The sequence below is a fragment of the Enhydra lutris genome, unplaced genomic scaffold, assembly GCF_002288905.1.
Source record: "Enhydra lutris kenyoni isolate GAN:26980312 unplaced genomic scaffold, ASM228890v2 scaffoldscaffold3, whole genome shotgun sequence".
Classification (NCBI taxonomy): domain Eukaryota; kingdom Metazoa; phylum Chordata; class Mammalia; order Carnivora; family Mustelidae; genus Enhydra; species Enhydra lutris.
Window position 1 is genome coordinate 66208886 of NW_019154087.1, and position 13720 is coordinate 66222605.

At 39.9% G+C, this 13720-nt stretch overlaps 1 protein-coding gene across 1 annotated transcript in view; it reads left to right on the forward strand.

The window, feature by feature from the left end:
* Positions 1–13720, forward strand: part of LOC111154998 (nuclear receptor subfamily 3 group C member 2) — a 338835-nt gene that overhangs the window by 293964 nt on the left and 31151 nt on the right. The window contains exons 7-8 of the mRNA XM_022514989.1: positions 5282–5412; positions 10965–11122. Of these exons, the coding sequence (XP_022370697.1) occupies positions 5282–5412; positions 10965–11122 (289 nt within the window). The remainder of the gene's footprint in view (positions 1–5281; positions 5413–10964; positions 11123–13720) is intronic.

Below are 13720 nucleotides of genomic sequence, written 5' to 3' on the forward strand. Positions count from 1 at the left end.
CAGCCAGAGTGGTGTAACTTGGAGCTAAAGCTGTAGTTGGCCCACAGACTCGTGGATGTAGATAAATGCCTTAGGGGTGCATATAAGAACACAAACAGGAACGGGAATCAAGAACACAGACTCCAGCAAGGCTGGGGCCAGAAATGGAGCCTCTTGCATAAAGCCATGGCTCTGCAGCGATTTCACTGTCTCCTAACAAGGACAGCACAACTCAACATGCCAGCCAGCCCAGGGACATGGCAGGGAAGCTGAAAGAAATAAGAAACACAAGCCTGTATCACATCAAATGCGGAATCTAAATTTAAACTACACAAGTCTTGCAAAAAGCATTTAAGCTAAGAAATTAGCATAAAAACTGGTCCAGAACAAGTGGAATGCTTCTACCTCTAACAGTTGTAAATGCTGAGACGTCCTGTAGAGTCCCTTCCATCGTCAGTGCCCCGGGATTCACCCAGGCCAAAACAGTGTGTGGTAGGTATGCATATGAGCAGCCCCAAAAGTTGAACAAACAAAAGCAAACTCTGAAAGAAACTATGAGATATAATGTTAAAAGTATTTAGAGATATAACAGATAAAGACATAATTTAGAGAAAGAAGATATAATAGCCAGAAAATAAGGAGTGCCTTATGGAAAATAACAGAGATGTCTGAGAAAGAACTAAATAGAATATTTCTAGGCACCTAGACATGAAAAATATTGTCATTAAAATACTGTAGACATTAAACATATTAGACACAAAAATATATAGTTAGAAGACAGATCTGAGAAAATCACCTAGACTACAAAAGGAGGGTTGATGTGGAGGACACAGTGAGAAGATCCAATGCACTGCAAATAGGAGTTCAAAAAGAAAAAGTAGCGGGAATGGGACAGGGGTGATACTTGAAGAAACAATGTCTAAGGACATTTCAGAACTGAAGAAATACTTACACCTTCCAATAAAATAGGGCTATTGAGTCCCAAGCAGGAGAAATACTACTCTGCACTCAGGCTCTTTGGAATGAAACTGCAGACATCAAATAAACAGGGAATTTGGGATAAGCTACCAAAGAGAAAATGCAGATTACCTGTAAAAGAATGACAACTAGACTAACAAATTTCCACAAAAGCAGGTCTTAAGGCCCAACTACAGTGGAGTACTAGCTTCAAAGTACGGAGGGCAATTACCTGTCAAGCTGGATATCTACAATTTTGTGAAGAATGAAGGTGAAATAAAGAGATTTTCAGACAAATCAAGATGGAAAGACTTAAACTTTCAATGGCTGACCACTATTTAAAGAATTATGAAAAAAAAATTCTTTAATATGTAAAACAAAACAAAACAAAACAAAAAAACAAAAACAAAAAACCCTGAAGTATGAGCTAAGGTATAAGAAACAGTGGTAATCAAAGAAACCCATCATTAATGAGACAGATGAGGGCATGTGGATCTGAGTAGGACTGATTTCAGGAGGGATGTGAAAACAGGTGTAATCTAAATTCTAAAGACCTGTAACAAGGAGAACTGGAAGCAGTAGACCGAAGACAGTTGACTTTGTTTGTTTGCTTGTTATGGAAAAGCTGTTGATTAACTTTTGACTTTTAAGTATACAAATTCACAACTTGATAATTATTTAAAGAGTAAAAATAAAAGCGTACTTTCTAAATCCAGTACTGGAGCAAAGAGGGGGATTTTTTAAAAGCTGGATCAACCCAGTAAAAGGCAGTAAAGTGGAAAAAGAGAAGGAAAAGAGGAGAGAAAGTTAAAATGCTAGGGAAAAAAAAAATCCCAAACCATCAGTAATCACGGTAAAGGAGAACAGATTAAACTGAGTTGTTAAAATACAGAGACTCAGACTTTTTAAATCCAGTTTTTTGCTGCTTACGTAAGAGACATGTGAAATATAATTATTTGGGACATTTGAAAATAAGGGATTAAAAAAAGCATAACAGGCAAATTCTAAAGAGAGAGCAGAAGAAAGTTGAAGGAAGGAAGGAAGAGAAAAGAAGAAACAAAATTATTATCAGACAAAATTTTTAAGGCAAAAAAATACTAGGATTAAAGATGGTGTTACTTAGTGATAGAGGAGGAAAAACTTACAATAAAATGGGTAAAGATATGAAGAGACAAATCACCAAAGAAGAAACCCAAATGGTCAGAAAACATTTGAAAAATGTTCTGCCTACTGGTGTTAATGGAAATGCAAATAAAAGCACCAATGGGGCTATCCTTTCAACACCTGTCAGCTGGCAACAAATTTGGTGGGGGGTGGAATAAAAGGAAATTCTTATCTCTTACTGGTTGGAATGAAAGCAGCAGATGTGCACTGATGTGTGACTCAGCAGTTCTGCTTTCATTCTGTATCCTAGATTAATGCCCTAGGATGTTCCTTGGGCATCATTCATAATAGCGATAAAGAGGAAACAGTCCAAGTGACCATCAGTAATGGAATGGATAAGTAAATTGTGATATATTTAAACAAATGAAACTTGCATCAGTGGAAACGAATTAATTTATGGTTACCTGTATTAAAATGGATACATCTCAGAATTATAACATTGAATAAAAAATAAGTTGCAGAAGGATATGCATGTTGAATTACAAATTTACATAAAACAAAACAGTTAGTGTATGCTGTTTTTATAGACACATACATGTGGCAGTAAAATATATACCTCTGAGAGGAAATGGTAGTCTTCCAAAGTGGGCAGTTCCCTTCTCGAATGAAGATGAATGGGAAGCGGGAGGAAGAGAGAGCAGGGTGTAACTCTGCCATGTTTAATTTTTAAAGATCTGAAACAAATATGACAAAAATATTAGCATTTATTTACATTGTTAGTTCTAGATGGCAGATGTAGAGGCTCCTGCTATTATTCTGTGTGTGTGTGTGTGTGTGTGTGTGTGTGTGTGTGTGTGTGTTTAAAACATTTACATAATTAAAAATATCTTCCAGATGATGGGAGACAAAAGACATACAATAATAATGCAGAGAAAATGTTCTGTGTTCCATTATGGGTTCTATACAGGTGGCTTTCAGAGTTGAGGTGAAAGGGATTTCTGCCAATGAGGGGAACCCAAGAATGCGTCCTGGGAGATGTCCTGCAGTGTTGCTGTCCTACAGACTTCTGCCTACTGTCCATCAGCCATAGAAATAGATCAGCCATCAGGACCTCTTTCTGTTTCTTTGGCCTTTATCAAGTCCATTTCCTTTTTCACTAATAGTCTCTTTTTCATTTATTAGCTTCTAGCCATCATAAAACAATAGTTATGAGGACTTCCCAAAAGATTTACTACTTTGAGAAGGAAAATCTTAAAAAATAACTGATGCTTTGTTTACTTCTCATGAAAAGAGACAATGATGACTTCTGTTGTTATATAATGTAGATTTTTATGGAAACATTTTGGGGCACATGGGTGGCTCAGTCAATTGAGTGTCTGAGTCTTGGATTTGGCTCAGGTCATTGGATCTCATGGGTCATGGGATCAAGCTCTGCATCAAGCTCTGCATCAGGCTCTGCACCCAGTGGGGAGTCTGCTTGAGGATTCCTTCCCTCTGCCCTTCTCCTTACTAGCATGCATGCTCCTCTGTGTACCCTCCTCCCACATCAAAAAAAAAAGCAAGTGGGATGGCTGGGTGGCTCAGTCAGTTAAGTGTCTGCCTTCAGCTCAGGTCATGATCCTGGACTCCCATCGGGCTTCCTGCTCAGCAGGGAGTCTGCTTCTCCCTTTGCTCCTCCCTGGTTTGTGCTTGCTCTCTCTCTCACTCAGTCTCTCAGATAAATAAGTAAAATCTTTTAAAAAGAGAGAAAGGAAGGAAGGAAAGAAAGAAGACATTTAGACTTGGTGGAGGGAGAGGATTGATTGGTTGGTTGTCCAAGTAGAAACATGCATATATTACCCTAAACTCCTAACACTGGGAATGTTGGAGTTCAGAGCCAATAGCCAAGAAAGAATTCTTGAGACATCTTTGGTGCAAAAAGGTGGTTTTATTAAAGCATGAAAACAGGGGGCGCCTGGGTGGCTCAGTCGTTAAGCATCTGCCTTCGGCTCAGGTCATGATCCCAGGGTCCTGGGATTGATCCCCGCATCGGGCTCGCTGCTCATCGGGAAGCCTGCTTCTCCCTCTTCCACTCCCCCTGCTAGTGTTCCCTCTCTCACTGTGTCTCTCTCTGTCAAATAAATAAAATCTTTAAAAAAAAAAAAAAAAGCATGGAAACAAGATCTGTAGGCAGAAAAAGCTGCACTGGGATCATAAGGAGTGGCCAATTATATACTTCCAAGTTGGGAGGGGTTTAGGGATAGTGTAAATCTCTAAGGAATTTTGGAAGCAAGGTTTCCAGGACCTTGAGCTGGCTAACTATTAGGAAAAGGTCATTTATTACTGTCTAATATAACCTTAGTCATGAGACTCTTTAGATGTGTATCAGTGGGCCATATGCTTAGAGGAGGATTACCAACCTATATTTTGGAGTGGGTAGTGATAAAGGAAGTTTCAAAGGAATTTTTATATATTAAAGTAGAATTACTGGATCCTGGGTGGGGGGCAGGATAATGTTAAGCTAAGATTACCTTTTGCCCTTAGCAAAGTATTAACATCAAGGCAGCTGAGTTCCTAGAGGAAAGTCACTCTCCCTCTTTCAAGAACTTGTCAATGGGCTATAAGTAGTATGGAAATTTAAAATTTTTTCTTTTGCCTTTGTTTCCCACATTGCTTTTCCCCTTTATCAGAAAGATTCTGTTTAAGAGTCTCACATTTCAAAATTTTGTTCAATTTCCTTTTCAAGTGTACTGCTTCAAACAGTTAACAGTCATGTTTTATGACTTCTGTAAGGGAGGTCCGCATGGAAATAAGACTGAATCACTGTCCCGTGTTCACAGCATCTAGTAGTTTGTCAAAAACAGTAAAGTGCCTGCTCTCTCTAGCTGAAAAGGAACAGAAGCCTGTGGGCTTCACCCCACATCACAGTGGCCCCTCTGCTCTCTGGATGATCTCACTATATAACACAACATGACCAGTCATTACTCTTGACATGAAATAATGGTACACTTTGAAAAAGTTTGGTGTTCATGCTTCTGGCACATTGTTACAGGGCACTAGGAAATGGGGTGGCAGAGTTGGTCTAGAGGCAATTTAGCCATCAGTGGGAAAAGCATCTAACTTGTCTTTGGATACGTATCTGCTCCATGTTGAAGATAGAGGGGAAACTGACTCAGATCTCTGACTAAGCTGCCTTGGGCCACCAGTCTGGACTTGATACTGAACCGTGTATTCTCAGAATATTTTTTTTTTTCATTTGCAGAGAAAAGATGCATCAGTCTGCCATGTATGAACTATGCCAGGGGATGCACCAGATCAGCCTACAGTTCGTTCGACTGCAGCTCACCTTTGAAGAGTACACCATCATGAAAGTTTTGCTGCTGCTAAGCACAAGTAAGTTGATGTCCACTTGTGCACTTTTTCTACATCGTCCGATGATCTGACCTCTAAGGAGATGAGCCTATTTTCAGTGTCAGGTAGTTGGTATTAAAAAAAAAAAAATTTTTTTTTTTAAGGAGGTGAGAGAAGATCTTTGGTCTTTGGTGAACTACGTTACTTGGAGAGTAGGAGGCTTTGGGTGAAGTAAGAGCATATTCCTTCATTTCCTCATCCATCCCACCACTAAATATTGACTGTTTTCCATGTAGTAGGATTCTACAGGGTACAGTTTCTGCCCTCAGCGAGTTTTACTCTAAGATAAATTCAAAGATACGTTTAGTATGTTGTGGAAAGGGATCATCCAATCAAGATAGAAGATAAAGAGGGTCACAGTGGCTCAAAAAAGGAGGGAGCATATTTAGTTTTGAAGGTCAGAGAGGGATACATGGTGAAGGTGAATCTTGGCAAGCTTTGCAAGGCTATGAGTTGGATATGAGGTCTGAGATGGCATTCCTGTCAGGGGATGATGTAAGCAAGTATGGAGATGTGGGAAAACATATCCAGGTGTTAGAACTTTGTTCTGGGTGAGGTGGTTTACCCATTAATTTTTAATTTTTTTTTCTTCTTTATTCATTTAATTTTTCAAGGTGTATAAGGTGATGTGGGGTTGGAGAGGAGTGAGGAATAAGGTTGGGATGGAGGTTGGACCAGGATATTCGGTGTCTGTTGAAGACACCTGACCTTCATTGTGTGGGCAGAGGAGTGCAGCACTGCAGGCTTTGTGCAGTGGGGATACATGACCCAGGCTAAATTCTGTGCCTTTATGAAAATGTACCTGGTAGTAGACTGGATTAAAGAGGAAAAAGCGGGGGGTAGAGAGGCAAAGACACAGAACTTAGCCAGATTGGAAGCACAGAGACTGCTGTGAGGCTATTGAAATAATAGCAGGAATGATAGTGGTAGGTGGCAGGATGGATAAGAGCAAAGGCATTCAAGGAACACAGCTGAACTGACAATGGACTAGAAGGGGAAACAAAATGGTATGGGTCAGAAGTGACACAGGTTTTGCTCACAGAGAAATGGCTAGGATGGCAGTTGATACCATGTTGGGAATCGGAAAAGATTTGGTGGGGGTTTTATAAAATGACTTCTATTTCAAATGGGTTAATTTTCAGATGTATCCTAATGGGTCAAAAGATGGGGAGAATCTGGGTCTAGCACTCAGAAGACAGGTTTGGGTATTGAGACATAAACATGAAATTGTCCTCATAGAAAATTATCATCCAAGCTAAAATGATGAGTGGGGTTGCCAAGGCACAGGAAGAAGAGAAACGGTCCAGTGGAGCCACGTGAAAGGAGGATGGCAGGGCTGAAGAGGCAGAGATGGGTGTATCAGTGAGGCAGAGAAACTAGAAGCCAAGAACTGGTTTCCAAAAGGAGCATGACTAACGGCAGAGCATCCACAGAGAAAGTTGAGAGCACAGAGCGAGGCCTACTAGAGTTGACCATTAGGACTCAGGCAGGTGCCTGATGGCCAGGGACTTGGCAGATTGATGGGAAGCTTTTTTAGGCTTCTGGAACCAGGTATGAAAGTAGAGAAGTTGATGACATAAAGTGCCAGAGAGAAGATAAAACAGGATTAGCTTTGGCAAGGGTGTTGAGCACTTCTTCCTGGGGCAATGGCACAGGGCACAGACATTTTCAAATTGAGAGGAAAGAATCTGAGAAAGTTCACATCAGATGAGAGGAAGACAAGAATGATGGCAGGAGGCAGCATGGAGAAGAAATCTCCAAGCCAAGTGCTGTGGCCACTGAGGAAACTGGGCCATGTTCTGGGTGCCAGGGATGCTAGGGCGAGAGTATGGACTTCATAGGAGGAGAGATTGTTGACTGACCACCTGGAAGCAGAGAAGAGAATCCAGTGCATGTGCCGCCTTCCCGTTGTCTCATGAACCAGGGGCGTGGTGGAAGGAGCAGTTTTCAGTAGAGTCATTTAGGAGAAAATGGCGTCACTCTTCAAGGTAATGAGAATAGGAGGGATCAAAAGAGATGTTTTTTTCCCCCAGAGAGGAACTGGGTCTAAGGAGGAGTTAGGCTGAATCAAGTAGTGACAAGAGCAGGAAGAGAAGATGCCATAGTGACTCTGGATAAGCATCTGCTTCCCTGTGTGTAGCAGCTCCCGGCTTTTGAAGGGTTTGCCATACATCTAATTTAATGCTTAAAAGAACCCAGTGAGTTGATAACCCCTTTCTGAAGCTAACAAAAAGGAGGCACACATGTGTTTTTGTCCAGTACCCTCTGTGCATTATAACTCAAAGCCTTGGCTTTGGACTTCACATCCAGTGTTGTTCCTACTCTCTCCAGAACGGGGAGCCAGGGGCGGAAAGGCAGGCTGGTGGCACGTGACCGCAGCGGGAGGTGTGGAGTGGCACGTGACCATAGCAGGGGGGCGGGGAGCGCTTAGCAGGCGGGACCTAGACTCCAACGGAGGGGGCTGACCCGCAGCCCCAGCCGAGAGGTGGGAGCAGCACCTCACAGCTGTGTTTTGTTTGGCCCGCACAGGTATTTTAGGTTGCTCTTGGCTTTTTGTCTTATTTTATTTTCATTGAATTCGATTGCCCAAGGTAGGGCATGCTCTCTCCTCTTTGCCGCAGGCCCTACCATTCCTCACCGATTACACTCAGCCAATCTCCTGTAGGGTCCTGTGCGCAGCCCCTCATCGGCAGGGCCCAGGGTCCAGGGTCCAGAGAACTGGGCTCTTTTTCCCTGCTCTGCTCACCTTCCAGGTTTCTGACGACCCTGATTTAGCCTTTTTGGAATATAACTTTGGAAACAGAATCTTTAAATTCAGCGACAGTGATTCTGTTCTCATTTCCAAGCCATGTCTGTCATTAACCATTACTGACTTGAAAAATGTTGCAAGTATAGATCTAGATGTAGATAGATCAGATGGGTGATAGAATTTAAATGAAAAAATGGATGTGATACTACTCTGTCTTAATTGGTGTCTTATCCTTTAAGACCATTTAATCAGTCAGCCTATAATCAATCCTGATATCGTTTTGAAGCTACCCAAATTAATTTATTAGCTTCCAAATAGCTCAGTACTTTGAATTCTGATTTTTGTAGATGCAGGAAAAGCAAAATAAGAAGGCAGGAAAATGTAAGTAAAGAATTGTATGAGTCATAAAGCTGCAGGCTTTAGGAAGTTTATTTTGCTAACCTGTGATAGAATGTGTTAGAATTTTTCTTCTTTAGGTTGTTAAGTTGCACACCTGATGTCCAGTGTATCAAGAAAGTTTTTAGCAATGACATTGAGAGAATCTTGTGTTCTTAATGCTTATGGAGGAAAACAGACGAACTTCTACCCCAGTTGTTTGGATGGTTTCCAGCAGCCCTGCTGCATTTAATAAGTAAATTCAGAAAATCTGGGCAAACCTCCAAAATTTGAGGTTTTGCTTAAGTTCTCTTTATTTGTGGGTTTGTTTCAACTTCTAAAAAATCTGGCTGGGAAATTGGTACAATGTATTTGAGTTATAGCAACAATATATAAGTAATATTTGACACAAATCGTTTGTAATCTTGAGAATTTCTAATACAGAACTATCCATAAGGAGGTCTTTGCTTAATCTTAGCAGATACACCAAATAGTAGTATAGTAGTGAAATTTATTCACTCCATTCTAATTTCAGGTAATTTGTTAATGTATGGGATGATCTCCATAAACATTTATGTTGAAAAGCAAAAGGTTTACTCCATATTTTATAGCTTAAAAAAATAATTGTTAACCTGTGTATGGGCACTATTTGCAAAGTATTTGCAAACTTGCCATTTCTTTCAGAAAGTTTTAAGTTAACACTAAAATTTTGGTAGAAAGTAGATCTATAGTTCTACTGTTAACATCCTGATTATTACCATCCTTCATATGTTTTATACTTTTAAAACAAGGCTTTATTTTTAAAGAAAACAAACTATTTGTTATATAATGGGTGGCATTTAACTTTTAATGTGAATGTCAAATATTTGAAACCACAGCTAATATTGTGGCAGCTTCAGGAAATGCATGCAATTGCTATTAGGGGTTTCTTTTTCCCCCACAAAAGTAGATTTAGGTAAACCACAAATCAAAAGCCTCAACAATTAAATTCAAGGAGACTATTAACATAAGATGTGAATGTAACTTGTAAGATAATTTTTGTACAGGACAACAGGGTTTAATTTGGAAACAGCAGTATTCCCAGCTTCCAGGGCTCTCATAATAGTCAAAAATGTACTTAGCTATTCTAAAGGGCTGATGACCTGAGTAAATTATTATTTATCCCAGTTATGACAAATTAGCAAATATGCTATATAATTAAGAAATGAAAGTAAAAGCAGTTTCAAACTCAGAACATTAATTTCACAAGATGAATTTTCTTTAGGTCTCCATCTCCTAAAAATAAAGTTAAGTGATTTTATTTTTCAAAGTTAAAGCATACACATAACTATTTATTTGCTATGGTGGAAAGAAAGCAAACATGTAGGTAGATTTTCAGAGGGAATACTTTAGTACACTCTGCCTTGCACCTACTTCTAGAACATTCTCAACACAGGAGCACCTTTCCTCCATAAGGGCTTTCACATGTATCCTGGGACAAAGCCTCTCCTTTCAGCAGGACACAGAGACATTTGATATGCTTCCAAGCCCTGAATCCCAAAATATTGTTTCTAAATGAGATTTTTTAATTTAAAATTAAAAGCCAGCCGCTACATAAAAGAAAACATGATCCTTAATGTTTTACTTGTTCAAAGAAAAAGGAGAACATGGTTTACCCTCTGAAAGTTATAGATTTTGCCTTACATGCAGAGCCACTGTGGTGTTACTCTTTTGTACACACAAACCAGTGCACAGACCCACAGCCTGGTTGCCTGGGAGACCACACGACAGGGCCCCATGCCTGTCCTCCCCCACCCTATAGACGGCCAGTCTCCCCAAATGTCTTTGATATTTGAATTTGAATTTAAAGATGTTGCTTTCTAATTCTAGCCCCAGCTTAGATTGTCTGTGACTCTTCCAGTTGTCCTGGAAAATCAAAGTATATTTTCCTACCTCTGAAGTATTGGCAAGTTAGGATCCATAAAACACTTAGATGACAGGCCACAAGGCAACGTAGCATTGTGGTTAAGAGGCAGGCTTTGGAAATAGACCTAGGTTTCTACCCCTTCTCTGCCCTTAATTTATTGTGTCCTTGGGCAGAATTAAACCTCCAGTCTTCAGTTTTGTCATCTAGAAAATGAGAGTAATGATTATGTCATAAAACTGAGGTCAAGCTCACATTAATATATGCAAGATGTATATTAACATACACCCCATAAATAGCAGTTATTATTCTTTGTATATAGAGGTGAACACGAATTTATCAGTAGATAACTGCCATATTTGTTCATAAATGCAATTAGTTGCGATTCAGTATCAACCTGAAAGTGTGAGCCTAAAAACCTCAAAATATTCTAGGTTATTTAACTGCTACAATATGAATGCTGTTTTCCATCCTGGGGATTTACATGTTTGTATTCCCTAAACACAGTTCCAAAGGATGGCCTCAAAAGCCAGGCTGCATTTGAAGAAATGAGGACAAATTACATCAAAGAACTGAGGAAGATGGTAACTAAGTGTCCCAACAATTCTGGGCAGAGCTGGCAAAGGTTCTACCAACTGACCAAGCTTCTGGACTCCATGCATGACGTAAGTAGAGCCTCTTGGTACCTGTTAAATGAGAGATTAACCATCACAACCTGTTGACCCCACAATACTAGAGAGGTGAGGAAGCGTTCTCAGGGCTTTGGGAAGAATAGGGATAAATGATTCAGCGGGAGGCAGCAAATACTGAGAACTGATTAAGAAGGAAATTTTCTTCAGATCATGTTTGAAACAAACCCAGGTAAAGTAAAGGGTGTGGCTGTCTTCCATTCTGAGCAAAATGAGAGTGGCGTGGACCATCATCATGGCAAGACCTCTGTGTCCTGGGCCAGGGAAGGCCCTCAGATTTGCTACAGGTATCAGATCAAGTTTCACATTTCTGCTTACAATTTAGGAAATGTTTGGTTAATAAAAATGTTTGTTTTAACATTGCATAAATAGTGTCCATCTTGACAACTGTTAATCTAATAACCCAATCTTTCCAAAACATTATTAGTGGTCCAGGGCCAACTTGAATCATCTCAGTCTTTGCCAAATTTTGAATCCTATATTCATTCTTCACAGGAGTCACCTTTCTTGTCTTATGTAAATAGAGAAAGTAAATTCTGAGCTTGTTTCTAAAGGAATCAATTATAGATGTAGCCGAGGTGTTAGCAGTTTCTACAAAATATCGATTTGGATAACTTGCTTTGTTATGTCATTTGAAATATGCTTCTTGTTTCACTTTGCGAGCAGTTTTATGTAGCTCTAGCTCAAAGAAAAAATTGTTCACAGTCATGCTGATTTCATTTTTTATGTTTGTGAGGCTTTTGTACTTTCTTTTGAAAAATTTGTTGCCCAAGTTCAGCCCATATGATTTGTATAAGAAATCCTCTTTCAGATATTTCTCTGTTGTTCAGAAAAGTGTTGCAAGGCTCCATGGCTAGCTAGTATTATATTAGTATTTGTATTTGAATCATGAGTCATCCTTTAAAATTTTGTTTATGTCAGTGGAATGTGTGGTTTGATAGATAAGGAATGTGACTTGCCAGTGTTTTACACTGAACTGTTTTTGCTTTCTCCCAACTTTCCGTATGGTATTAAGTCAAATTCTCACAAAGTGAATTCAGTGATCATTTGGCTAATTATCAGTGGCCTAAAGAGCATGGTTTAGTGAAAAATCATAGGACTAAGAGATGATGGCAAATGCATCTTTAGAGTGATCACAACTCTGCCTTCCACAACTCACACAGAGAACAAACGAAACTAGAGCCTGGAGCACAGGTCACCTGTATGACAATAGGCAACAGATTTGCTTTCTCCTGTGAGCTTTATGGAAAGCCCTTTATGGTGGACTCAGAATGGGTTCTTGGGTTCTTTCTTGATGAATTCTCTTATTTGTTCAAATGTACAGACAGGCTCAAGTGCAAAATCAGAATTAGTATGTGATTGTCATCTCTGCAACATGTGATAATAGGTGATAAACTCTAAGGCAGTTCGCATGTAATGAAACTGACAACAGAAGTTAAACCTGGTTTTTCCACAACCTCTCAGAATCTTTGTGCTGTAAACAGAGTCGCACTAAAGAAACACTCAGAGTCCACACCTGTGGTCCGTGTGTCAGATTGTCCTCACCCCGCTGGTTTTTAGAGCCATGCTTGGCACAAGATTGGAACTCAATGAATCCTTGACCCAAAGGGCTAGATCATAAATGATGATATTCTGCAAAATTCCCCAAGGTAAATCAGTGTCTTCCTAGTATTTTTTTTTTGTCAAGGCATAATTGATAACACAATAAACTGAACATTATTACAGCATACATTTGGGAAGTTTTTCACAAACTGGAGAAACTATCATCACCATCAAGATAATAGACATATTTATGGCCCCCAAAATTTCCTTGCCCCTCCTTTTTTTAACCTTTCCTTATACCTCCTGCTCCCCAGTTGCTTTCTGGCAATACAGATTTGTTTTTTCATTGTTGTTGTTGTTTTCAGAAATGGTTTGGGTTTTTTTATTATATTAGTTATCATACAGTACTTCATTAGTTTTTTATGTAGATTTGTTAATATATTCAAAGTATCTCATATACATGGAATCATGTGGTATGTAGGTTTTTTGGTCTAGCTTTCTTCACTTAGCATAATTATCTTGAGATTCGTCACAAACTCATCAATGCATGGCTCACTAGCATGTATCACATTGTATCACATTCATCAATGCGTGTATCACTAGTTCACCTCTGCCCTTTGCTGAGTAGCATCTCACCATATGGATGATATCCCACAGTTTGATAATCCAGCGACCTGTTGATGGACATTTGGGTGATTTCCAGGTTAGGGACTAATACAGATAAGCTGCCCTAAAATTTGTATACAAGTCTTCGTATGGACATTGCTTTCTTTTCCTTGGGTGAATAGCTAGCTAGCAGTGGAAAGCCTGGGTCACATGGTAGGGGTATTTTCCTTCTTTATAAGACTGCCAAACTCTTTTCCAAAGTGGTTGTCCAGTTGTACCTTCTGTTAAGAAGTGTGTGTGCAGGGGCACCTGGGTGGCTCAGTCGTTGAGCATCTGCCTTCGGCTCGGGTCATGATCCCAGGGTTCTGGGATCGAGCCCCGCATCGGGCTCCTGGCTTGGTGGGAAGCCTGCTTCTCCCTCTCTCA